This window comes from Pristis pectinata, chromosome 24 (genome assembly GCF_009764475.1).
Source record: "Pristis pectinata isolate sPriPec2 chromosome 24, sPriPec2.1.pri, whole genome shotgun sequence".
Taxonomy (NCBI): domain Eukaryota; kingdom Metazoa; phylum Chordata; class Chondrichthyes; order Rhinopristiformes; family Pristidae; genus Pristis; species Pristis pectinata.
In genome coordinates, this window is record NC_067428.1 from 19,184,804 (window position 1) to 19,212,262 (window position 27,459).

The following is a 27,459-nucleotide window of genomic DNA, read 5'->3' on the forward strand; positions in this document are numbered from 1 at the left end:
GGATTCTTGCTCCTGACTTAGTGATGTTTGTGGTAAAGTTAACAGATTTTTACTAAAGCAGGACAGGATTGAAGTTTGAAAAACACACATAGTAACTATGTGTGTTACTATAGTGTGACCAGAACTTGTGGTCTTCTAAACTGCATCTTGGTTCATTACATATTTTTAAATGTGTTGAAATTGGAGGGAAAATGAGCAAGGTTGTTCATATGTGTTATGTTGGGCTGGGATTCAAACATACATGCAACACAAAATGGAACCACTTTCGAAATACAAACACCACAAACACAGAGTGAACTTCTGTATAGAACTTTATGTTATTGTTGTACATAACGAGATCCTGACTGGTGACAGTTTGATAGCACTGGATTCTTCTGTGGATTAAATGAACAATACTCCTCCTAAATTTTATTTAAATAACACAATGTACAAATATCCTGCAATTCAAATGTATTAAAAATGTTAAATTATCAGATTATTCTGGGGGCAGTAGTATGTCATTGGCAAAGTACTAACCTTCATTATTATAAATGGGAAGACGACCGTCTATCTGGGCTGGAACTTTGCTTAAATATTCATTTTTGGAAGGATGGCTAATAATAACACTGAAACATTGCAAATCAAAATGGGTGCCCTGACAATCAAAACTCAATCTGAGTCACCTGCAACATATGGTTTATGTATTTCTCCTTTGTTGGTGTACTTCGGCATGGAACCATTATGAACTTGTAAGGAGAAAGGAACCTGACAAATCAAGTTATGGCAACTGATTAATTTCAATCTTCATGACATGGGATTCTTGGATTTTTTTTTTAAATCAGAATTTTCTGGATTGCATTCTGTGATCCAGAAAGTTCAGTACAAATCAGTGAATGAATGCATCCAATTCTTGCAGGAATTTTCATCAGCTTCTTGGGTTGGATTCGGTCCACAACAATAGCAAACCTGTTGTTTTATCCACATTGCAAAGGCTGAATATATGAGCACAAACTGGACACCAAAACACTTCCATGAATAGTGATTGTGAAATTAAAATAAATGACTCCATAAGTGAGTTGAAAGAAATTAATGGAAATAGTTCACATAACATAAAAGAACCTTCATTTCATTTTATCCTTTTTACAACCAGGTTATAAACAATGGCTACCAATGAAGTTCCTTTATTCCTGTAGCCAGAACACTGCACATGAAATTGTTCAAAATATGAGGTTTGTTTAGTCCTGGGAACAGCAGCCGTATCCTGAAGTGGTTGAGATTACCAAATTGGGACCTCCGACCCACTGTCCGTCCCCATTTCTCCACCACAATCCCCCCACCACTGCCAATAACAACTAATCATAACAGTGAACAATTAGATTTCAATTAATAACTTGTTACCTTTTTGTTGCATGCACCGAGGGCCACACTGTAAAGGCATTTCCTAAATTTATCATCTACAGAATGGAAGTTAATCTCTGTTCTGTCAAGCTGGTGATGTTAGTGATATTTCAAATAATTGTCACAGGGCCACCTTAAGGTTGGTGTTCATTTCTTGCTTTAAAAAGCTAATCACAAATCCATGTGACATTTTCAGACAGACAATCTTATACACCATTAAAAGAAAATCTACATGAATGAAAAACATGATGTTAGTCATCCCATATGCTGTATTTAGTTTAAACACTGACTCTGCTGGTCTATTCTTCTGAAATTCTGGAAAAATATTTCGGGCAACAAAAAAGTTCTTAAGCTTTGCAAGCTAAACAGTACCAAATTATCAATAAAAATGCCACTATTGTGAGAAGGCGAGGTATAAAATCACTGCTGTTCGTTCTGTAGATTTTTTTCCCCCTAAGAAACAAAGGAATCTTGCAGGTTGACAGATGATCTGAAGTGACAGTGCAGTTAGGTGTTCCTCTGACAATTCTGATTAAAAAAAAACTTGAGAATCACAGAAAGCTCAATACATGGAATTCCACAAAAAGTTGATGAGATGCTTTTGCAAGCCTGAAAGCCCAGTTTTGTTTCAATTTCTTGTGTACAAGTTGTCGGCTCTTCGCCCTGAGTATCCGCCTGAACATGCAAGTGACAGTAGAAACCATTATTTTGAGTTCCTCATGGCAAAGATAACCTCAACTTGCAGAAGAACTAGTGGTAGTGGTAGTAAGGGTTGGACCGGCCCATGTCTCCTGCAAAATTAAAAACATCCAAAAGCAAAATAAGCAATCAAAACCAAAGGTATTTGGTTTCAAAGAACATTTACAACAATGCAGTTGGGTGTAGCTCCACTGGTATCAGCCTCTTGTATGAAGCATAAAAGCTGTTCATATGCAAGACTACAGTCTACATGACTGTTACAGCAGTGTCCAATTTACTCATGTGCACTTTCTAGCCAAGGGGAGGAGCAGGATGGCATGCTGTTTGGGGTGAGGCGCACTGGATGGCAATCAATGTCACGACAGATGAACAGTGCAAATCTGCCATCCTGACCATTACCAGCTAAATCAGAACAGAAGTAGGAATCAAAACTGGAACACTAAGTTGGTAAAAAAAAAATACTGGAAGTGCACAGGCAAACTAGTATCAGAGAGCCTCAAAATTCTCAATTTGCAGACTCTGAACTTCCAATGGATTTTTTAGAACATTTCATCAATCGTAGGTTGTGGTGCTGCCAGAAGAAATGGAAGGAAGCAAAAAATTTAGAGAATTTCAGACAGTAGAATTCTGAAGCTTCTGTCTTTATTTGGCCTTTGTTTCATTTTAAAGAGACTCTTTTAGAAAGGCACTGCACCTCCAATCATTAAATATATTTTCTTTTCTGGTGTCTATGAAGTAGCTGGAACTTGCTCTATATTCACACTTTAAAGAAAAATAAAAACTAAGGAATATACCTTGTATATTTTTACAATCACTACCATGCCTCCTGAACAAAAATGGTATCTTACCACATGTTGCATACATCTCCAGTTAGCTGTCAAAACAACACTCACTTCGTCTGCTGTTAGGACTGTTCTTCATTGCTGGCACTAGGGGTTCGGCTCCTGATTTGGCTCCGTAACTGTTCAATTAGCTCTGGGTTTTGCTGCTGCATCTGCTGTGCAAACTGCTGCCCTCTGTGTTTAAACAGAAACAAAACAAGTCACAACAGAAATGAGCCATGATTGGCATGAATTTAGTGCCATTCCATTACTCAAGACAACTCCGGCCCCTCCAACCAAAGCACTTTACATTAAGAAGAGGGGCAGTATCCCCAATTTCCTGTGAGCAGGAAATTGGGGATACTGCAATTTTGCATACATGTCCCAGAAACAGTAAAAATGCCAACATCTGGAGTTACACTATTTGACATAAGTTGCTTAGACCCAACATAACAGCCCAAGGCACCCTGAACATGGTAACAGACCCAAAAGCCCAAAGATGGATGCCATCTCAGTAACTAAAAGGCAACTTGATTGAAAACACACAGGATTCTGAGCTGTCTTGACAGGGTGGTTGTGGAGAAGATGTTTCCTCTCCTGGGAGAATCTAGAACTAGAGGTCATTGTTTAAAATGAGTCATCAATTTAAGAAAGGGATGAAGTGAATTTTGTTTGCCTTTAGAACTCTCTTTCATTGAAAGCTGGTGGTGGAAGCAAGCTTTTGAATATTTTTAAACAAGAGGTAGAAAGAAACGTGGTACGCAAGGGGGTGAAAGGTTACCACAGGTTGATGGAAATACAGAGTTGAGATTACGATCAGATCAGCCATGATCTTACTAAATGGTGGAGCAGGCTTGTGGGGTTACGTCATCTCGTCCTGCTCCTAATTCTACATTTATATGAAATTTATTCTACATTTAAGCATTTTTCAAATTAATGATACAGAAAATCTTCCAGATAAAACAAACCCTTTCATTTATACTGGATCCTTCAAATCTTTAGTCCAGTCCAAAGCACTTCACATTTAATGAAATAATAATAGTGACTATACTAAAAATAAGTACGACAACATGTAGCCTGCTTCCCAAAAAGACAGAGATAAAATAAATTGTATTGGCATTGGTTATATGTTAAGTGTTCACCAGTAGAGCTCCCAAATCATTTTCAAATATCACGCCCAGCTGAGGTGGGGTAGAGAAGGCAGAATGTGTTTCGGCCCAGCAATCGCTCAGTATGGTACTGAAGTGTCTGAGCAGAGGACATCCATTGCTGTTGGAGGCAAGTTACTCAAGCTCCACAGAATTTACTTTCATTTGCTTTAAACCCCAGAATTTACTAAATTACTTTGAGGAAAAACATCAAAATGTTGGACTAGGGTGCATGAGGAGATTAACAAAAATGGTACGAGGGAGGAGGGATATTATATGAAAAGAACACTCACGCTTGGATGAGGCCTGCAATGTCATTGGCTCCTGTTCCAGGCCCTCCTGCGCTTCCTCCTACTGGACCATAGGATCCAGACATCATTCCAGAAACTCTATCCAACAGAAAAAGAAACAAATCATTAACTGAATGCAGAAAACCTGAAATTCAAACAAAGAGAAACCAATTAATTAAATACTGGTACTTACAATTGCTGTACTTGGGAATTCTGCATTAGATTAGATGCCTAAAAATGGAAATCAGTGAAAAGTGATGTCTGTTAGAATGCACTTTGTCTGTACACAATTAAATTCTTTGGCATTTCTTGAAATTTATTTGTGTTAAATTGTTAATAATTATTTATTACAAATTCATGCAGAAATAGAGCTCATTGTGGGGCACAGTACTCTCCTAAATATGGAAATAGCTTTCCAAATAGCCATTGGAGAGAACACTATTATAAATTTAGTGGTTCAGCTGCCAGTCGGCTGACTGGAGAAAGCAATCATACAGATTGTCCATCTCAACCAACTGGAAGACAGTTGAATTGCTGGTCACAGAACAGTTGTGGGAAGAGTCAGGCTATTATTAATTTAAACAGTATCTTGAGGTAGAACTAATTACAAGAAAAACAAAATAATAAAAAAAGGAGCAAGTAAAAGAGGCTATACAATATTACCATATTCATGAAACCTGGATTATTCAGTAAGCCTGCCAGATCAAATCCACCACTGCCTCCTGTCTGGGGGAGAAAGAACAAATTCTATGAGCTAGAGAAAAAGTATTTTTAGTTAAGAGAGGCCATCATTAAGAAGAAGGAAAGGGAACCCTAAGGAACTTCAATTACACCCAATTGCAAGGCAAAAGACTCCTGTTTCAGTAGTCATTCACCAAGCTTGACTACAAGCTTGACTTATTCTCTACTCATAATTACTACTGTCCCATCTTGGATAGAAAGGACTGCAAGCTTACATTCAAGGAGTTACAAGGTAGTTTAATTACATCTAGTCCCTTTAAATATTTCCACGTTACCTAAAGCTAGAGCATAAGAATACCAAAACTTACAAACTCTGTATCCAAAAAAAAATTAAGACAGACAAATAAAAGGTATTGTGTTCACATATATAACTGGGATTATAGAAATTGGTGCAGTCTGTGTTGGTATAACACACACCTGGTGCAATCTTATGGATGCAATAGAAGTACTTTGGACATGTCCTATTTAATTGTTTTTATGTTCAGTAGCAAGTCAAGTCCTAAAGTAAGCTAGAATATCGCATAAAGTTGAAAAAGTGTTACAATTAAACTTCTAGGCATTTATACTTGGTGGTGGAGGTGAAGGCAAAGGACAATGAAAATAGATTAAAAGGGAAAAAGCATCAGAAAAAGTGACCAAAAGTTTGTTAGGAGACAAAGCATAAATATTGAAACACATTAAGCTTTTAGGGAGATTGAGAGGGTAGATGCTGTGAGCGGTTTCCCTGGGCTGCACTGTCTTAGATCGGAGGCATGGTGTCAGGATCAGGAGCTAGATATCTAGGACTAACGTGCCTTCGTGGAATTCACTACTTCAGAGGACTGTGGATACTCGGATGAGTATATTCAACACTGGAAATAAATAAATATTTGGGCATTAAAGGAATGTAAGAACTTGGGGATAGGGTGGGAACTTGGTACTAAAGTGCAGAGAAGCTCTGATGGGCCCATATTGTCTACTTCTGCACCCAATTATCTTTTTATGGGTTTTCAGGTGCAGGAAAGGTAAAAGGATTTATGTGGAAATTTCCAGAGGGTCTGAGTTTAAAAGTTCTGCCAATGGCATTGCAAAAAGAACTCAGTTTAAGTAAAATCTACCTTTAAATGTTCACCACAATCAAAGCTATCAGATCTCTAAACACACCCATAAAATTGTGAAATAATAATGTGAAGAGACTATGATAGTTAATCCTTCCTTGCTACAGCTAATAATGTACACTGAAAATAATTACATACAGTAGGATAGATCATTTACTTTAATTCACCCATGCATATGTTTAAACTCCAGAAGCCTCTTCCTGACCTCTTCTCAAAGTCTTGTTCTATTATGCATTTAAAAACAAAGAAACTGTAGATACTGGAAATCTGAAATAACAACAGAAAAATGCTGGATACACTCACCAGGTCAGTTCAGGCAATGTTTGTTGGGGGGTGGAGGAAACAGGTTAATGTTTCATGTTCATGACCTTTCAGGTGAAAATTCATCACTTAAATGTCACAGATGCTGTTTGACCTGCTGAGTTTCTCTAGTATTTTCTATTTTTAACCCATATTCATTTGCTTCTCATGTATCCAACAAGTTTTCGCATAATCACAAATTTATCTGCCTTAACAACTCCAGGTAACAATAATTAGCTCTCTTTCCGTTATGAAATTTCTCTTAAAAGCTTGTACTCCTGGTGGTCATCATATATTCATGCCCCCTTCATAAGGAATCTGTCATGCCATAAGGAATCCTCTAAACCTGGCCATAATGTAATTCTAACCACCACCAAGTTGTTCGGGACAACTTCTCAATAATGACAAAATGATTAGCTAGCAGTAAAGATGCAAACCCTTGGTGATCCCTTTCAGGGAAAAAAAAATCTTCTTTAAAAAGATAATATTCTCAAACAAATAATTTTAAAATATAGAAGAGAAATTTTTGTTTAAACCTGAAACCACTCTTCAAATTCTCTCACATTTCACAAAATTGCTGAATTTATTTTTGTGTAACATTATGACAAATAATGTTGAAATAATTTGAAAGTTAGTTTAGACAAAATATTGCATTTATGTGAACTTTACAAAATCTTGTCATACATGCAAATACTTATTTCAGCACTTACTGGACTTGGTGCATCCTTAATCTTCTGTTCTGCTACACTGAGGTTTGCTTTGTATGATTCATTGTCAGGATCCAGCTCCAGAGCCTTTTTATAGTAATTAACTGCCTCACTGTATTTATTTAGACTGGCCAGGGCCAACCTGAAATGAATCAAATCAATTCTACTCAGAAACACATTTGGTATCCTTTAAATAAGGTGCAACCACTGAAGGACATTAGAGAAAAGCAAAATGCTATAATTACATTTTAGGTAACCTCAGACTTTACACAAAGTTAAAAGGCACTTGAATTTGCCTGGTGCTTCATCAAACCCAAGGACTTCACAGGCAAGGTATAACTCATTGCATAGTATATCAGTACAAGGTCTAATAGTGATGAATAACCGGTTAACTTGTTTTTGTGTGGTGTTACTCAAAGGAAAAAAACATTAGCCAGGACTCTGGAAGAGTGTCTAATACTTCAAGATGTACCATGAGATCTTTTGCTTCACCCAAGCAGGTGATTCAGCCTAAGTTTAAGGCACAAATGATGATGGATTTCTGATGATATACCACCTTTTCAGTACTGCAGTGAGATTCTAGTCTGGACTAAGGCTTAAAATCGAATGCAAGGTCTTGAACAAAATTCATCACTTCACTGAGCAGAGTGTGAGACTGTATGAGCCAGAATGACATTTGTGCCTCAAGAAATTTTTTTTTGCAGTCTGAAAAACATTGGAAGCAAACAGAATATTTAAGTATGCTGCAGGCCTCTTATGTACTTCCAACCTTCACAGGCTCCCAACTGAGATCAATTGATTATGATGATTACTGCAGCTCTGGTGAGAACAAGAACTGAAGTGGAAATACTCTAAATTAAAACATTTTCCAGTTTAGTGTATTGCATTCAGTGAATGTGATGAGGTCTTCTCTACACTGAAGAAGCCAAATGCAAACTGAGTGACCGCTTTGCAGAATGCCTCTGCTTAGTCCACAAGAGTGACTCTGATCTTCCAGCCTCTTGTCATTTGAACACTATCCCATTCCCACTCTGTTCTCAGAGCCTTCAGCCTCTCACATTGCTCCACTGATGCCCAATGTAAGCTTGAGGAAAAGCACCTCATCTTTCATTTGGGTATGCTATAGCCCTTAGCAGTTGATATTGAATATAACAATTTCAGGTGATTTTGTTCATCCTCTCCACACATTGTACATTTCCCTTTCAATTTGATTTTCTTTTCGTCTTCATGTCCAATTATTTCCATGACAACTTTGATCTTCACCCTACTAGAATCTCTATCCTCCCCTGCTCTGAAACTTCAAACACACTTGTCTTTTTACTTTCCCAATCTTGACGAAGGAACAAAACATCAAGTCTATTTCTTTCCACACTGATGTTGCTTGATCTAATGAGCGCTTCCAGATTTACAGGTTATTCTTCCAAAGAGAACTTTTCCTAGCTTGGCAATACCACAGTCCGAAACAAAATCTTTATCTGAAATAGGTACCTGTATAGGAAGCCTGAGAGCAAATACCAGCAGTCATTGGGATTAAAACCAAGATTTTCATGCCCAATAAATACCATCCAGCTGTAAATGCCTTGTTTATTTGATTGCAGGGCTCACACATAGAAAAGCTGCTTAAAATCCCTGTATTATTACTTCTTCCTCAAATTTGATGCTCTATCTTTAAATAGCTACATGACGCAAAAGTAGGATTTTGACATTGTTGAAGCTGTCTGGGAGGAACATTAAGGTATGTGAAAGAAATAACAAATGAACATTTTTTTTTTGCTTAAATGAAGAAATAAAGGAGACATCTTCAGCATAAAACCTCCCCATGCTGCACATTAACCCAATCGATTCAAACCTTACTTGAAAAGCTGGTGATTATGAACATGATTAATGGGGATGGGGAGGGGGGGGGGGGGGGGGCGGTGAGGGGAGGTGTGGAAATTAATGCCATGATTTTGAGTCCAGACAGCTAAAAGCATGGCTGTCAAAGGAAATAAAAATAGATGCGGTGATAGGAAAAGAGATGTAAACAAGTTCAGAATCAGAGATAAGGGAGCATTTGACATTTGGGTGTATGGCTAAGGGGAGGTTCCAGTAAAAGAGAGGGCACAATCACTAAGCAATTTAAATAAATACAAAATTTTCAATCTGAGGTGCTGAGTAAATGAGAACAGATATGTGTCGCAAGACTTTTTGATGAGCTGACATGTAGTGAAAGATAGGAGGCAGGCTAAAGCAGGCAGCATGTCTGGGGAAAGTAACAGAAAAGCAAAATCCTACAGGTGCTCGAGACCTAAAATACGAAAGACATTTTTTATCAGAACTGGTTTGCTACTTTGGTTCATTAATCTGAAAAGTTAATTCTGTCTCCCCAGACATGCTACCTGATTTAATAACAATTTTGAGAAGTTGTTCATCAGAATAATCTCGTCTTCAACTGTCAAAGGCATAAATGATTTCCACTATGGGCAGGCTGAAGGAAGGCTACACTATGATGGTGTTGGTCAGCTGCCTGAGAAATGACACTGAGAAATACACTACCTGCTTCAACCCATTGGAGCGAGTTGGAAGGATTGAGGATGATGGCTTTAACCTTGTCAATATTTAGATGAAAGAAATTATTAACTCATTCATGACTAGATATCAGTTTTTTATTTTTATTCATTCACAGTATATGGATAATAAATTAACCAGATAGATTTTTATAACAGATCACTGACACTAACTTCTTAATCCCAGATTTATTTAAAATAATACCCCAATCCATAGTGGGATTCAAGCTCATCTCTCTGGATTAATGATTCAGGCCTCTGAATGTTGGTCTAGTAAAAAGCACTCTAAACCATATGACTTACCACAAGAGAATGCAAGAATCAAGGCTGTTTGAGTTGAGTACTAGTGTAGATCTGTAGAGAGAAGTCTCCCATCAGATGTAACAAAATGCCCAATCAGTTGCAGCAATAACTGGTTTGCAAAAGGCTGAAGCAGTAAAATAGCAAAGTCATTGGTCATCCTAATTCCTGATTGTGAAAATTGGTCAGAGATGCTGGATCATTACAAGAGAGGGTTGGTGGTAATACTAACATGCATCAATTATTTCAGTGCCCATCTTTCTATTCCTTAATCTGTTGTTTTTTCCTGGTTCTGTTTAAATCCTTACAGATAACTATTGTGTAGAACATAATTTGGATTTAGATAGTGCTGTACTGTTTCACAGGAGAGGGAAAAAATGCTGAACAGTAAAAGAAAAATAAAACAAAAGAGTAAACAACATTCACCAGAACAAAAAAATCTAACCACCTGTGTCCAGAAAAGTGCTACTGCTATTTACTGTTGCTGATTAACTGCTACTATCCCCATGGAAAACCTCTGTGCAGTAACACACATACAAATGACTAATTACAATATAAAATCCTTGACCAAGTTTTGTGACTAAAATCACAAAAAAGAATCAGTGTAAAATATAATTCTCAAACATTAGCACTGATTAAATCTGTGCATTGCTTCAATAGCTAAAGGTACAAATCACTTTCTACACACAACCTTCAACATCTCAAATGGTTACTGCAGCATTTAACAAATACACAAACCAGCTTTGATACCTGTTAAGTGGCATTTTTTCCAATATCAATTAACAAGGCAGCTGAGTCACAAATTTCCCCACAGCATGCTGTATTAGTCACGTAGGATTCCTGTTAGTTTTCTTGCCAGTTAACTTGAAAGATATCTTGCAAGGATGAGCTCATGTATGCCCATGATGCTCTCCCATACTTGAATGGTCAACTAATATTCAATATTTAGACTGAACAATGAAATTCCACTTGAGAAACTATGTGCCCACAATTACCCTTTGTAAAAACATTGAGCTAACAACTTCAAGAAGCAGAGGAAAGACGAGTATTAAAATAAAAATAAAATTCTAGTCACCCCATTCTGCCGTAGGCTTTGCTGTAGCATGGGTCAAATGCTATTGCCTTTTCACAGTCTTGTACTGCTCCAGTGTAATTTCCTAGTTTACTGTATGCTGCTGCCCTGGAAAAGAACAGAAATGGATGCAGGTGAAAAGCAGTTAATATTCCAGCAGTCAATATTCCAGCAGTCAATGTAGAATAATGTATTGGATTTTGCTGCAATAAAACAAATCAGAGACAGCAGTACCACCTTATACTTCGGCTGTAAATTAAAGCTATAGAGCAGTACAGCACAGGAACAGGCCCTTCCACCCACAATGTTGTGCTGAACTAATTAACCTAATGATGCTTGATTAAATTAAGCCCTTCTGCCTGCACATGGTCCACATCCCTCCAGAAGAAACCTTGGTCACTTTTTAAATCTCAATGGCTTGCTCTCTTTTAAGATTCAGTCCTCTAAAGGTAGAATTAATTTCTTGTCTCTTCTCTGTGCACTCTTTGGTACTACCATGATTACAGATGCTGGAATAAAATGCAAGAAAGGGAACTTAAAATTTGTTGTGTCTTTCACAATGTCCGGATATCCAAATTATATTACAGGCAATAATGTACTTTCTGAAGTGTACTAACTCTTAAATGTAGAAAATTCAGCAACTCAAACTGCAGGCTCTCAAAACAACAACATAATAATTGCCATATAATTTGTTTTAGTGCTATTGGTTGAGTAATAAATATTAACCAGGGCACAGTAGGAGAACTTAACATCCCTTCAAAATAATGCCAAAGGATTTTTGACTTCTACCAAGGCAGTGCAGTGGCAGAGCTCTGATCAGGTAAAAAAAAGATAATTTGAACATAGAAGGTATAGATCATGACTGTTCAGCAGGCAATCAACAAGTAGCACCAGAAAGCCAAACATCTGTAGCGGTTGCTACCGCGGAATAAAACAAGACTCACTCGGAGGATTGCCAAACAGAACTGGTTTATTTTCCTGCCTTGCGCGGGCCCTTTAAGGGAGAAAACTCCCGCCCAAAAAACCGGCAATGACGTAAGTCCTACGTCATCAGGACTTTCCCGCGCGCGGGTTCTCCCCGTCGCTCGGAAAGACGAGGCCCGCCGCCATCTTGGGCCTCGTCGCTCCGACACCGCGCGACTCGACTGCCGAGCCGGTTCGCCCGACTAGACGGTGAGTCGCCACACAACCCCCCCCCAGAACCGGCGATGACGTAAGTCCTACGTCATCAGGACTTTCCCGCGCGCGGGTTCTCCCCGTCGCTCAGAAAGACGAGGCCCGCCGCCATCTTGAGCCTCGTCGCTCCGACACCGCGCGACCCGACTGCCGAGCCGGTTCGCCCGACTAGACGGTGAGTCGCCACACATCAAGAATAAAAGTTGCCTGATAAAAATGGTAAATATATCTCTCACATCGAAGTCATCTTGCTACTAAAAATCATAGCTCATATGAGAGACTTTTTATATACTGCATCCAAGAATATGACAGATCAATCTGCAACACAAAGTAAACAAAACTGGTTTCGATCATACCTGTTGCAAAAGTAAACTGCATTGTTAGGATTCAATTCAATAGCTTTTGTGTAGTAATCCACTGCACTCGGATAATTTTCTATTTTCATCTGTTCATTTCCTGAATGGTGAAAGGGAAATAAGAATCAGTTACATGCAAAAGAAACTTTCTCTCCCTTGTGGATACTTACAAACAATTGTAGATTCTAAGATCTCTGGTATAGACTACGTTCAGCTTTGCTTTTTCATACAATTCCCAACTTTCAGTAAATCAATGATTGGAATATTTTGTATTATAGCGAATAGGACCAAAATTAATTTGGGGATTGTGGCTACATGAAGATTAAAGGGTGAAAACTGAGATTAAGATAGTTAGGTGAATACCAGTCATGGAACACCGTCAAATTCAGGGTAGCATGTTGCCTGCATCTGGAGAAAATAAACCGGTGCAATTGGTTCAACAATTAGGCTCGTAAAGGGTTTAGTACTGACGCACCAGAGTTCTGTTCAGACTGGTTTAACCAAAAGCAGAAACCTCATTATAGAATAATTTGGCCCAAGTTGGTGTCATCTACTTGGGCTGTCCAATTTGTCCCACTGCCAGTCTTTCCCCATAACTTTATAATTTCCTATTTAATTTGTACATCAAGATATCTGCTGCAAAAATACCCGTTAACCAAAGGAAAAAAAAATCACTAATTTATGTATTGTTAAGGCACAGATCTACTATTAACAGCTGTTAGACAGAAAGTGAAATTTTTAGCCTGCTAATTAAGGATATTTACTCACACAGACACTAAAAGGTGGCATCCTACTTCAGTGACAATTTTTGCAAAAATTCTTGGCAAAAAGCCATTGTTTAATCCAGTAAATAAATTAGCAATGAGATGATGTAACATACAGCTAATAATTATTTTTACCTTCGGTTTTCAATAGTTCAGCTTTTGAGAGATCTTCAACAGTTGGAGAGGGAAGCACAGAGTCCACAACCACATTAGGTATCTCCTGTAGGCAAATATTATAAAAATTTTACTGGGAAAAAACTGCAACTTGATTTTACCTTCAATACGAAAGATCAAGAAATTTTTTTTTGGTAAGGGTTATGAGACAAGAGAGATCTTATAAATAAAAGAAAAACAGATATATAGCAAATTTCCAACAGAGCATAATGTAACTTAAGACTTAAAATCTGGAGGAAATCCAAGATTCATTCAAGTACACTAACACTTAACATGAAACAGTTGAACTGAGATGCATCCAATTTGGAAATAAATGGAGAATATGGGTTTCATTTGGTTTCAAGCAACCTCCATTTCACTGATGCATTTTTCTCATGCATTATGTCAGTTAACGGTCATTTGACAAAATAAGAAAAGTACGACAAAGAAAAAAGATGAATGAAACAAGGAAAAACTTATGCCTGGGCATTTTGGAAGAGAGAGATATGCAAATATATATATAAAAAAGTCAGATCTTTTTAAAATTACTACATTGGGTTATTACTAAAATAATGTTTCTGTAGAGCTAATTACATCATGTTCATTCAATGACAAATATTTTTAAAATGTAAGTACTAAAAAGTTATTTATTCTAGAATAGGTTACAATCACCAAACAAGCAAGTTGATTGAACAATTAACAATATCTTCAATAGTACACACGTTTCACATTTTCCCCCCCTCTCTCTCTCCTGTTCTGGTTCCAATTGTTGAAAACCAAGCATTCCTGCATACAGCAAAAATTCACAGTGCCCAATGCATTAAGTAATTTTAGTTTATACGATTTTCCTAGTGGGCCAACAAACAGCAAAAATTTACCCAATTTATTTTGTTCCTGCTTAGTTCGGGGGCATGTTAAGGACCACCAGAAAATGTTTATTACCATCAGTCCAGTACATTTACAGTTAGGAAGATGCTGCCTTTTAAAAAATTAACATAACTTTTTAAGAATTATAACAACAGTGCTTGGAAATGGAGGACAGCAAGATCAGGGAGGGGTATGCTAATATTCTAGAGCACATTGATATCAAGGTGGTGTTGGGTCTCTTGAAGATCATTAAGGCGGATAAGTTCCCAGGGCCTGATGGGATCTATCCCAGGTTATATGAAAGCTGCAAAACAGAAGGTTGCTGGGGCCTTAACAGATATCTTTGTAACCTCTTTAACCACAGGCGAGGTCCCAGAGGACAGGAGAATGGCCAATGTTGTTGCTCTGTTTAAGAAGGGCAATAGGGACAAACCAGGAAATTATATGCTGGTGACCCTTACATCAATGGTAGGGAAATTACTGGAGATGATTCATAGGGATAGGATCTACTTGCATCTGGAAAAGCATAGACTCATTAGGATTTGTCAGCATGCTTTTGTACAGGGAAAGTTACATCTTACAGACTTGACTGAGTTTTTTTTGAGGAAGTGACAAAGATGATTGATGAGGGCAGGGCAGTGGATGTTGTATACATGGACTTTAGTAAAGCTTTTGACGAGATGCCTCATGGTAGGCTGATCCAGAAGATTAAGGCACATGGGATCCATGGTGACTTGGTCGACGAAGATTCAAAACTGGCTTGGCCGTAGAAGACAGAGGGTTGTGGGGGAGGAGTGTTATTCTGACTGGAGGTCTGTGACCAGTGGTGTTTTGCAAGGATCAGCACTGGGACCTCGATTTGTTGTGATATCTGTATATGATTTGGACGAAAATGTCGGTGGGCTGATGAGTAAATTTGCAGACAACACAAAAATTGGTGGCACTGTGGACAGTGAGGAAATATAGCAAAGGATTCACCAGGATATAAACCAGTTGGAAATATGGTCATAAAAATGGCAGATGGAATCTAACTGGACAAGTGAGGTGCTGCACTTTGGGAGGTCATATGTAACTGTAGAGTATCCAGTAAATGGGAGGACCCTCAAGAGTATCCATGTACAGAGGGGTCTTTGGGTACAAGTCCACAGCTCCCACGAAGTGGCAACCCAAGTAGGTGGTGTGGTAATGAAGGCATACAGCATACTTACCTTCATCATCAGGGTGTTGAGTACTAAAGTCAGGAAATCATGTTGCAGCTGTATAAAAAACTTTAGTAAGGTCATATTTGGAGTATTGTGCGCAGTTCTGGTTGCCATATTAGAGGGAGGATGTGGAGGCTTTGGAGAGGGTGTAAAAGGGGTTCACCAGAATGCTGCCTGATTTAGATAGTTTTAGTGATAAGGGAAGGTCAGACAAACTCTGATTGTTTTCTCTGGACACCGAGGGGCAACCTGATAGATGTACATAAAATTATGAGAGGTTATGGATAGGATAGGTAGTCACAGTCTTTTTCCCAGGGTGGAAATGTCAAATACTGCAGGGCATGGATTTAAAATGAGAGGATAAAAGTTTAAAGTAGATATGTGAGGCAAGTTTTTTGTTAGAAACACAGACAGTGGCAGTAGCCTGGATCATGCTGCATGTGGTGAAAGCAGATACAACAGTGATATTTACAAGACATTTAGTTAGGCACATGAACAGGCAGTGGATAGAGGGATATGCAGGCAGAGTAATCAGTGCAGGTAGATGAATTAGTTTAATATGGCATCATGGTGGCACAGACATTGTGGGCTGAAGGGCCTGTTCCTGAGCTGTACTTTTCTATGCTCTATGAATTCCCAACCACCTGCAACAGGGAGTGGGGAATCAACTCACAGTTCTTGTGTTCAGTTGGTGCTTTTAGATAAAGCAGCAAATAGAGCAGAATTAATCTAGAAAGTTGCATAGCAGGCTAAGTATGAGTAAAGTCATGATATGGATGGATCTATTCAACAAAAATCTTGTGAGAACAAACCAATTTCAGAATCAGAATACAGAGTTAAATATAAACTTAGCAAAACTGCAGCTAGCAGTTAATTGCAGCTACTTCTTAACAAATTCAACTTTTACCTCATTAATAGCAGCTGTAAAAATCTCTGGGAGTGTTCGAGATACAGCAAGATCCTCATTATCCACTGAGATGCCAAATGCCGTCTCCAAACACTGAACTGCAACTGTTGTCAAGATCATTGATATATCATTTAAGATATAGTCATACATTAATCTAGCATTTCAGCCAGGTGAATTATTAACAACCAATAACCATCTTTCAATTAACCATCAGATTTTTCAACTGAGAGACTCAATTTCCATGTACCTGAATGGTTCTTATATTTGATTAGGGTTGGTTTGGTATTTAACTATGTTTTAATTTTGCATACCTTTTTACAAATCATTTTTCCTAAATGTATCAGGTCCAATATGGTTAAAGTCCCATGATATTACAGGTAATGACTTCCTTCTTCCTCAAAGATGTGCTATAAAACTTTCAACAGATATGGCAATTCAGACAATGCATATGTTGGCTGATATCTTTTGTTCACGCCATGAAGGTGCATGTAGAATTCCACCCAGTACCTCTTCTAGCTGAGGCAGTGCATGCAAGCTGCCCTATGAATACACCAACAAATGCTTCACCACAAAGGAGCTCATAATGACATGACTTACCTGGATGCTGGCTCTGTTCAGCTGAGAAAGCAAGAATGTAGGACTGGCAAAACCAATATAGAGAATTGTGCAAAGAAAAAACCAAACTGCTGGAGGAACTCAGTTGGTCAAGCAGCATCTGTGGAGGCAAAGTAATGGTTGGCAATTTCAGGTTGAGGGACCGAGAGGGCAGAAGGAAGATGGCCAATATAAAGGTGAGGAACAGCGGTAGGTGATAGGTGGAACCAGGCTGGGTGGGGAAGTAGGGAGGTTTGAGACAGAAGCTGATGTGTGATAAGTGGGAACAGATAAGGAAAAAAAAATTCGGCAGATGGACCCAGGTGGGGGTGGGGGAAGGTAGAGACAAAGACTGCAAGGCGGTAAATGGAACCCAGTAAGGGAGGGATGATGGGCAGATTGAACCTCTGCCTTCCCCCTTTCCCCCACCTGGCTCCATCTGTCCAATTTTTTTCCTTATCTATTTCCACCTATCATCCATCAGCCTCAAAAGTCACCCTTCCCCACCTGGCTGTATCTGCCCATCATCTCCCACTCACTAGCCCCAGTCTCACCCCTCCCTCTCACCTTTATATTGGTCATCTTCCCTCTGCATTCCCTGTCCTGATGCAGGATCTTGACCATCCCTTTGCCTTCACAGACGCTGCTTGACCTGTTGAGTTCTTCCAGCAGTTAGCTTTTTGCTCTGCATTCCAGCATCTGCAGTCGTGTCTCCACTTAGTATAGTATATTGAGCAGACAACGGATGACAGTGTTCCTTACACTGTTACTCATCCAGTTTCAAATAAAAATACTTATGTAAAGATTTAGAAAATAGAACCAGGAGTAGGCCATCGGGCCCTTCATTTAATATGATCATGGCTGATCTATGCTGGCCTCAACTCCTCTTCCATGGCATTTCTCCATACTCCTCGATTTATCAAATATTTATCCACCCCCACTTTAAATACTAATAATAATCATGCTTACACCACCTCCCAGGGAGAGAATTCCAGAGAATCGCCACTCTGTGAGAAGAAATTTCTATGTACCTCAGTTTTAAATGACTAGCCCCTTATCTTGTAGTTATGTCTCCTTGTTTGAGGCTCTCCCACTCATGAAACATCCCAAGATCTACACTGTTAAACTCCTTTAGGATATTATATATTTGAATAGTCACCCCTCATTCTTCTAAACTCCAAGGAATACAGGCACAACCTATTTAGTCTCTATTGGTAGGACAACCCTCTCACCCCAGGAATTAGACTGGTGAATCTGCTTTAACTGTCTCCAATATTGCTATATTTTGTTTTTAGGTAAGGGGACCAAAATTGTACACAGTATTCCAGATGAGGCCTCACCAACACCCTGTACAATTGCAACAGAGCCTCCATATTTTTAAACTCCAACCCCTTAGCAATGAAGGTCAAATGCCTTTTGCTGTCTTAACTACCTAATGGATCTGCCTGCTAGTTTTTTTTGTGATTCATGGACTAGAATATCTACATCCCTCTATACTTCACTTATTTTGATAATAATCTGCCTTTTGACTTCTCATACATTTCCCCACATTAAACTCCATTTGTCAATCTTTTGCCTACTCACTCAATCCATATCCCGTTGCAGAATCACAGTATCCTTATTGCAACATGCCCTTCCACATGTTTTCATATCAGCATATTTGGAAACATTAACTACCTTGAGCAAGGAACAGTATGTAATGCAAATAATGAAGGTTTGCAGGCCAAGAACCAATCCCTGCTGTACTCCACTTGTTACCTCCTTCCAGTCATTTATTCCAACTCTGTTTTCCATTAGACAGCCAGTTTTCAGTCCATTCTAACACACTTCCTCCAATACCATGGGCTTCTAATTTATGCACCAGCCTCCTTGTCAAATGCCTTTTGGAAATCTAAATATGCTACATCTACACATTCCCTTCTATTAACTCTCCCTATTACATTGAGTTACAGAGCTCAATGACAAATTTTTTCAGGTTATCACACTCATTGTCCCTTCCCAAAATTATGTTGCTCCAAATAATCACTTACCCTCTAAGCTTTCCTGAGCATCTGAAGTCAGATCCCCAGACTGAAGCTGATCACGTAAAAACTGAATGATGGAATAGGCGAGGCGTTTATTGTCCGTCATTATGGGGTTTCTATGATAAATTTGTCAGATCGATGCACTTAATAGAGACAAATACTTTAATTAGTAAAATTACTCAAAAATTTCGATAACATTTTAAAATGCTGAACTAACATGCTTTACCTTAGTGTAACATCCAAGATTCATAGTCATATAATAGCATCCAGAAGTGTGACTGACATCTATACAAACTGTCAGTCACATTTTCATATACTTTAATGTGACTAAATGTAATGGTTTTGCTTAAGCGGGATGCTGTTTAATTTTGATTGCTGACTTAATGTTAGTGTTAGTATTCAAGTGCTAGCCTGTTCATAAAACTTTGAATGTACAAACCTTGAAATGACCCAAGCTCATCATAAGAGTCGGTGTATGATATGTGCTAAGAATTCATTTCACTCAGTTCATCTTGGGAACATCCTCCAGACATCATAGAACAGTGGCCCTTCAGCCCATAATATCTGTGCCAAACACGATGCCAAATTAAACTAAATCTCTTCTGCCTTGTACATGATCCATATTCTTCCATTCCCTGCATATTCATGCATCTGTCTAAAAGCCTTTTAAATGTCACTATCACATCTACTTCCACCACTACCCCGGCAAACCGTACCAGGCACCTACCGCTCTCTGTGTAGAAAAAAAAATTGGCCCGCACATCTCCTTTAAACTTTCCCCCTTCACATCACAAACTTTGACAATCAAGAACCACATTAGGTAAATGATGACTTAAAGTTATGACGTCTCTGCAACTTGAGAGGGAAATTCAATGACAGTGCATAGGGTAGGCTTTTCCAGTGTGATGGCAGGGGAATATGTGTGGCTTTTTCATCAAGTCCATCTTTATCACATTTGTCTGAAAATGGAAAGCTCAAGGCCATTGAGCAGTGTCATAAAAAAAAGCCATGATTCGTTCCAAGGTGAACTATTTCCCCAGAGATGGGATTTCCAACTTCTTTGAATACTTAAATAGGCTATGTGGATACAGAACGATGGGAAAGTTATAAATTGTAACACATACGTGTCAAGTGCCCCAGGATGTTGTAAACTTCTGGAGAAACTTAGCAAATGAAGATCAGGGACCAAACCTATTACTCTTGCTGACACTTCAGATTAAAGAGTAGTACAATCACTAAAAACTATTTCCTGCCATCGAAAAATCCACTTAACTTGGTTACGGACAATGTATCACTTCTATTTCGAATAGTGCATTAAACAAAATATTGCAAATGCTGGAAAATGTTAGAAATATTCAGCAAAACAAGCAGCATCTGTGGAGAGAAACAGTTAATATTTCAGGCTGGGGAATCATTTGTCAACCATTTCTCTCCCCACTACTTCTGTTTATATAATACAAAGCACTGCTCAACGTTTTAGGTCTGTGAATAATTGAATGTTACGGAGATATCAAATAGTCTGCCCAAACTATAGGAAACATATGATAGTACTGGAGAATGTACAGAGGAGATTCACCAGGATGTCGCCTGAGATGGAACATTTCAGTTTATGAGGAGAGACTAGGCCTGTTTTCCCTGGAGTGGTGGAGGTTAAGAGGGGATGATATTGAGGTATACAAAATTATTAAGGGTATAGATAGAATGAAATGCAGGAAACTTTTTCTCCATATCGAACTAGAGGACATAGATTTAGGGTGAGGGGCAAGAGGTGTAGAGGGGATCTGAGGGGCACCTTTTTGACCCAGAGACTGGGGGGTACCTGGAATGCACTACCTGACAAAGTGGTAGAAGCAGACTTGCTGATGGCACTTAAGATGCATCTAGATGAGCACTTGAATAGTCTAGCCATAGAAGGCTATGGGACAAGTGCTGGAAGATGAGATTAATATAGTTGCGTGCCCATTGGTTAGGGTGGACGCAGTGGGCCGAATGGCCGGGTTCCATGCTATATGAGTTTATAAATAATTTAATCAAGATGTTTTACTAATTACACAGAATGCACAACATAGAAACAGGCAACTTCCCCACACTGACGCGTGCTGGTGTTTTTGCTCCACATGGGCTTCTTCCTCATTCACACAACCCTCTCAGCATAACTGCTTGTCCTTTATCCAAAATCTATCCAGCTTTCCTTAAATGCATTCATAACCTTCACCTCAATTACCCCTTGTGGTGATGAATTTCACTTTTCTCCTGTGTTCGCCTAAGTGCAAAGCTTAGCTTATGTACAAATATCACCACCACAATTAAACATAATTAATGTTTGCTCTGAAGAAATGACTATCAAAGCTTGAAGCACAAGTATTTTGTCTAAATACAGTACTTTTCCTTGTTATAGTTCTATACACATGTAGGCATCCATTCTATGGAATCTATAGTTCCAGGCAAAACAGATGAAGTTACCAGCTTTGCAACTCTGCCTGGAGTGTGGGTATTGCATGTATTCAAGTATTATGCCATTTATCTTTAGAGATGGTGACAGAATGGTTATTTCTAAAGTTCCATTTCAGCTTTCATGAACTAAAAGCTTTTGAAACTTGTAAATCTCACTGTTATACCTTAACCTTGATGTTTCAGGTATCTGCTCCAAATCCCTGTGATCTGTCCTGAGCAGTTTCAGGAGGACTCAGCTCAGTTTTCTTTGTTGCTACTTCTTATCACCCAATTACACATGGGATGAATTAGCCAAGGGTTTATTTGATTTTATAGTCATCATTTATTGGTCTACTATCTCAGCCTTAAATAAGTGGACAATTGACATAACATACAATTGTTATTGATATAATAAGGCTCTACAATTGCTGTAATAAAAATGCTTTGAGGTGAGATAAGTGACAATAAGAAATACAATAATATTATCTCATTTTTCCTAGGGAAAGGGAATCAAAAACTAGAGGGCATAGGTACAAGATGAGACGGGAAAGATTTAAAAGGGACCAAAAGGGTAACTTCTTCATGCAAAGGGTGGCACGTATATGGAACGAGTTGTCAGAGGAAATGGTTGAAGCAGGTACAATAACAACATTTAAAAGACACTTGGACAGGACGGGTTTAAGGGGGATATGGGCCAAATGGGATTAGCTTAGATGGGCATCTTGGTCAACATGGCAAGTAGGGCTGAAGGGCCCGTTTCTGTGCTGCATTACTCTATGACTCTATCCACAATGTGTAACAGAAAATTTGGGAGAGTTAACAATATTTCCTGTTTAGATTTCAGAAAAAGAAGAAAAGCACATGTGCAGGCATTCAAACTAGACTTTGCAACTTCCAGTGTCCTGTTACTGGGATATGGACAGGAAAGGAAAAGCTGATTCCATAGGCTGAAAGGTTGGGCAAACAAGAAAAAAAAAGGATTTTTTTTATAATCAAAGCCAATATTAAGAATGCATATGCTCTGTTCTGTGGCATTAGATCCAGATCTTATCTCACCCCCGACAGTTTTGCATGAATGAAAGAGGGGAATTATAAACAACACTGTTAAAACCCTGCTCCACTTGTGGGATTAAAAGATTCATAGGTGCAGTTTTGTCTCAAACTCAGTATCAAGAAAGGAAATAATCAGTTGCAGATTAACAATCATGAATCCTGGGGCAAGGTTATTGTGATTTTTCTACAAAGATAACGATGGAAGTAGTGCTGCAGAACACATTGAGATTGTTGGTACATTGGTCAGAGTAATTTGAGCAGCTATTAGATCTGAGTGACAATTTTCCAGCATTATGCTGGAGTACAGGGACATCTAGAATCCAACAGGGTAAAACATTGACAGTAGTGCTTTATCTGTCAATCAGCAAGTCTCAAACTTCCACATTTGACAGCATTTACATAAGCGTGAGACTTAATTAAGTTTCAATAGCCAAAAGCTCACTGTTCTGAGTACAAACGCCAACGCCAGCCGATGATTTTTCACTTCAATATTATTGTAAGGTGGAGTTATGTCATGAAGTCAAATAGCTACGACAAGAGAACCCAAGGGAAGTTTTCCGATCTGAAATGTTAACTCTGTTCCTTGCTCCTTAGAAGCTGCTTGAATTTCCAGCATTTTGAGTTTTTGTTTTGTAATTTCAATTTACTTGTTTCTTGGCAAAGGAACTCTGCAAAATATAATTTGTTTGTCATTTCATCTCAGAAGTGCCCAGCGTTTTATAACTGTTAGTCAAAACAGCTTAAAATAAGTTTCTTTGTCCCATTGTGACATCAACAAGTCACCAGCCTTACTTTTTATATTTATCAATAATGTAATCATCATATACAGTACTCTGATTCAGACAAGAGCCCAAGGTCAATTGGTACAATGCCACAGCAGGAATAAAGTAGACTGAGCCTTTGTAAGACCGGAGATAAACTACTACGGTAAAGGATACCATAAAGAAATGGTGATGCAAATGCATACTAAAAAAGTGTGAATTATTATAGCAACTACACGGAGTGCTCAAATGTAGTATGCAAATACAGAACTACCAGATAAAACCACAGTAAATTCTCTCCCTTGAGTCTGCTCCGCCATTCAGTAAGATCATGGCTGATCCAACTTAATGTCATACATCAATTGAGTTTGATAACAAGCTAAAAAAATTACATTAGAATAGCAGGAATAGGTCAGGCAGCCCCTCAAGGCATCCAATAAGATCATGCCTGATCCTCATTCTGAAGCCCATTTTCTTGCCCCATCCTCACAGCTCTAGAGAACCTTTAAAAACTAAAATCTATTTCGACCTTGAATATATTGGGCATTCAGATTCCTCTAGAATAGAGAATTAAGGTATAACTCATTAGTGAAGAAATTTCTAATCTCAGTCAGAAACTCTGGAAATAATGTAGAGACTTCTGGTAATACTTGACAAACCAGGCAGCACTTGAGGTGAAAGAAACAGAGTTAATGTTTCAGGTTGATGATACCTTAGTGAAAACTGGTAACATCAGAATTTCAATATTGTAACATAGGACCTGGCAAAAGTAGACCTACATTCAGGAACATAATGGCAGTACTTAAGAAACAATATCATGCAGAAATAGGCCAATGACACCATAATTATGTAAACTTCAAGGTAGTTATAGAAAGGGAGAAGGTTGATCCTCAAGTTAGGGTCTTAAATTGGAGGAAGGCTGATTTCAACAGTGTAAGAGAGAACCTGGTGAAAATAGATTGGGAACAGCTGTTTGCAGGCGAAATGGCAGCTGACATGCACATTTCGGTAACAGCGAAAGGCAAAAATGACAAGATTAAGGAACCTTGGATGACAAAGGATATTGACGGCTTTATCAGGGATAAAAAGTAAGCATATAGCAGGTAAGGGCAACTAGAATGAAGAGAGCATCTTAAGGAATATAGGAGAGGACTTAAGAAAGAAATTAGGAGTGCATAAAGGGGTCATGAAATATCCTTGGCAAGCAAAATTAAGGAGAATCCCATGACATTCCGTAAGTATATCAGGAACAAGAGAGTAGCCACCAAAAGATTGGGAGGATGCTTTTCTGATTGTGGCGCACCGCAGGGATTGGCATTGGGATCCTTTTTATTTGTGATATATATTATCGACTTCGATGTGAATGAAGTGGGTATAGTTAGTAAGTATACAGATGACACTAAAGTTGGTGCTGTTGTAGATTGCGAGGAAGGTTGTCGATCGCGAGGAAGGTTGTCTAAGGCTACAGCTGGATGTAGATCAGATGGAAAGTGGAGGTGGAACACTGGCAGATGGAATTTAATCCTGACAAGTGCCTAGTAATGTATTTTGGGAAGTCAAATAGGGGTAGGACATAAAAAGAAAATGGTAGGGTGATAAGAAATGTATCAACAGAGGGACCTTGGGGTTAAAGTCCATTATTCCCTTGAAGTAGCAACACAGACAGAGTGACATGCTTGCCTCCACAGGAGGAGGCATAGAATATAACAGTTGGAACATTATGCTGCAAATTTACAAAACACTGGTTGGGCTGCACTTGGAGTATTGTGTGCAGTTCTGGTCACCATACCATACAAAAGATGTGGTTGCACTGGAGTACAGAGGAAATTGACCAGAATATTGTCAGGGATGGAGCATTTCAGTTATGAGAAAAGATGGAATAGACTGGGTTTATTTTCCTTGGAGCATAGGAGGCTGAGGAGGAATCTGATTCAGGTAAACAAAATTATGAAGAGCTTGGATAAGGTCGATTGTGAGAAACTTTTCCCCATAGCAGAGGTATCTATAACCAGAGGGTATAGGCTTGTCAGGATAGAAGGTTTAGAGGGGATTTGAAGGAGAACTTTTTTCACCCAAAGGGTGGTTGGAATCTGAAGTGCATTGCCTCTGGGGATGGTGAAACCAGAATCTTAAGAACTAGATAAACGATGAGTTGAATTGCCGTGGCTACAGGTCAAATGCTGGAAAATGAGATTAGTGTTGATAAGTAGCTGATGACCAAAGACTCACTGGCTCTAAAAGGCTTTTCCCCCTACTTTATGACTCTGATGATATGGTAGAATAATTATGTTACTTATCCAGTGACCAGTTTGGACATTGTTGAAAAGCATAAGAGGCCATAGACAAGTGGTCAGAGTGCAAGTGGAGGAGAGTTAAAGAGACAGGCAACTGGAAACTTGGTCATTCTTCTGGACTGAACAGATGAATTACATAAATGGTTGCAGCCCTCAAATTCAACATTGAATTCAACAATTTCAGATAACCAGTTTTTCCAGTCTTTGTCAGAACTGACTAGTTCTGATGGAAGATTATCAACTCCATTTTCCTCTCTCCACAGATGCTTTGTGACCCGCTGAATCTTTCCAGCATTCTTTTATTTTACATTTCCAGCAACAGTAAGGTTATGCTTCTTACTATTTCAACACTGTTGTTCACCAACCACCCCTTTTCTTACTTATGTCTTTCTCCAGCAGCAGCTGCAATTCAGAAGCCTTCACCAGCCTCTCAGCTGATAGTCCCACCATTTGTCATTCAGCCTATTTTGGTCTCCACTTTTTCTCAAACAAAGAATTGTTCTCTCCATCCCTTCCCACTTTTCTGCAGCATCAAGTGTTTAATTTTTAGCTTTTCCTAGTTCTGATGAAAAGTCATCAACATAAATCATTAACAGCTTCTCTCTCTGGAGATATTGCCTGATCTGCTGTGTAGTTCCAGCATTTTCTGCTTTTATTTCAGATTTCTGGCATTTGGTTTTTCACTTCAATTACTTCATATACAATAGCTTTAGAGTAATGTATAAAAGACTTTTTTTTACATTATCTCAATCAAGTTTACTACTGCAAATTGTCAGCAGATGGTTTTGTTACTTCCCAAATATTAATTCGTTTTGCCAAATAAGTAAAAATGCAGTCAAGTGTAATTATCTCATCCAATTATAAGATTCTAAATATTTAAAGCATCTTCTATTTTTTCTTTCAAATTTCCAATATCCACTGTATTTTTCTATAGTTCGTCTTTCAAAGCGGGATTCCACTTGAAAGGAACATTTTCTTTCTTCCATGCATTCATGGTTACAGATCTGCTCTGATATGAGTAAACAAAACAGTGAACAAAATCGACAACATTAAATGAAGCGTCTTTATGTCAATATAGAACCAATGCACCATTAATCCTATTGAATCATTAAATTTCATTGCTACTTTTGCATATCCGTTAATGTAACAGATGTACAAAGGCATCAGCAAGGAATGTACCAGCTATTTCTGTGCAGCCAACACAAGGACAGAACATTCCAGTTTCGGCCTACCATGTCTGGGGGCCTCCTCACCTGCAAGTACCAACATGGCCACCCAGCTCACAGCACCTAAACTGTAACTCTGGAATGCGGTAAAGCCTTTCCCCATCACAAAACACTTTTCTGGCGGCCCTGTGGGCTCTTGTTATAAGAATACTCCCTTAAACTCACCTTTTCCCTGACACTTACCAACGCGGACACTTCCACGACCAACGCGGCACCTCACTGCGCAAGTGCCGTCAGCAGCACGTCCAGATGGCAGAGCCCATGCGCCGGTTCCACTCGTCCCTTCGGCCACGGCGCATGCGCCGGTTCCACGCGTCTCCTTTAGCCACAGCGCATGCGCCGGTTCCACTCGTCCCTTCGGCCACGGCGCATGCGCCGGTTCCACGAGTCTCCTTTAGCCACAGCGCATGCGCCGGTTCCACGCGTCCCCTTCAGCCACGGCGCATGCGCCGGTTCCACGAGTCTCCTTTAGCCACAGCGCATGCGCCGGTTCCACGCGTCCCCTTCAGCCACGGCGCATGCGCCGGTGTCGCGCATAGCTTTAAATAGGG

At 39.0% G+C, this 27,459-nt stretch overlaps 1 protein-coding gene across 6 annotated transcripts; it reads right to left on the minus strand.

The window, feature by feature from the left end:
* Positions 1 to 294: 294 nt before the first annotated feature.
* LOC127582628 (small glutamine-rich tetratricopeptide repeat-containing protein alpha-like) lies at positions 295 to 27,241 on the minus strand. Of its 6 annotated transcripts, XM_052038088.1 has the most exons (14): positions 27,092 to 27,154; positions 23,070 to 23,295; positions 19,581 to 19,705; positions 19,148 to 19,284; positions 16,524 to 16,627; positions 13,530 to 13,614; positions 12,631 to 12,730; positions 11,102 to 11,206; positions 7,184 to 7,322; positions 4,999 to 5,061; positions 4,529 to 4,566; positions 4,339 to 4,434; positions 2,970 to 3,092; positions 304 to 2,168 (listed from the first exon to the last, which is right to left on the minus strand). In XM_052038088.1, the coding sequence occupies exons 4-13, from the start codon at positions 19,245 to 19,247 to the stop codon at positions 2,981 to 2,983; spliced, it is 942 nt and encodes a 313-aa protein (XP_051894048.1). In that variant the 5' UTR covers positions 19,248 to 19,284; positions 19,581 to 19,705; positions 23,070 to 23,295; positions 27,092 to 27,154; the 3' UTR covers positions 304 to 2,168; positions 2,970 to 2,980. The 6 variants fall into 6 exon arrangements, with proteins under 6 accessions (XP_051894045.1, XP_051894046.1, XP_051894048.1 ...); XM_052038085.1 differs by lacking the exon at positions 19,581 to 19,705 and having other exon boundaries at positions 295 to 2,168; positions 27,074 to 27,138; XM_052038089.1 differs by lacking the exon at positions 23,070 to 23,295 and having other exon boundaries at positions 27,092 to 27,148.
* Between the last annotated feature and the right edge of the window lie 218 nt (positions 27,242 to 27,459).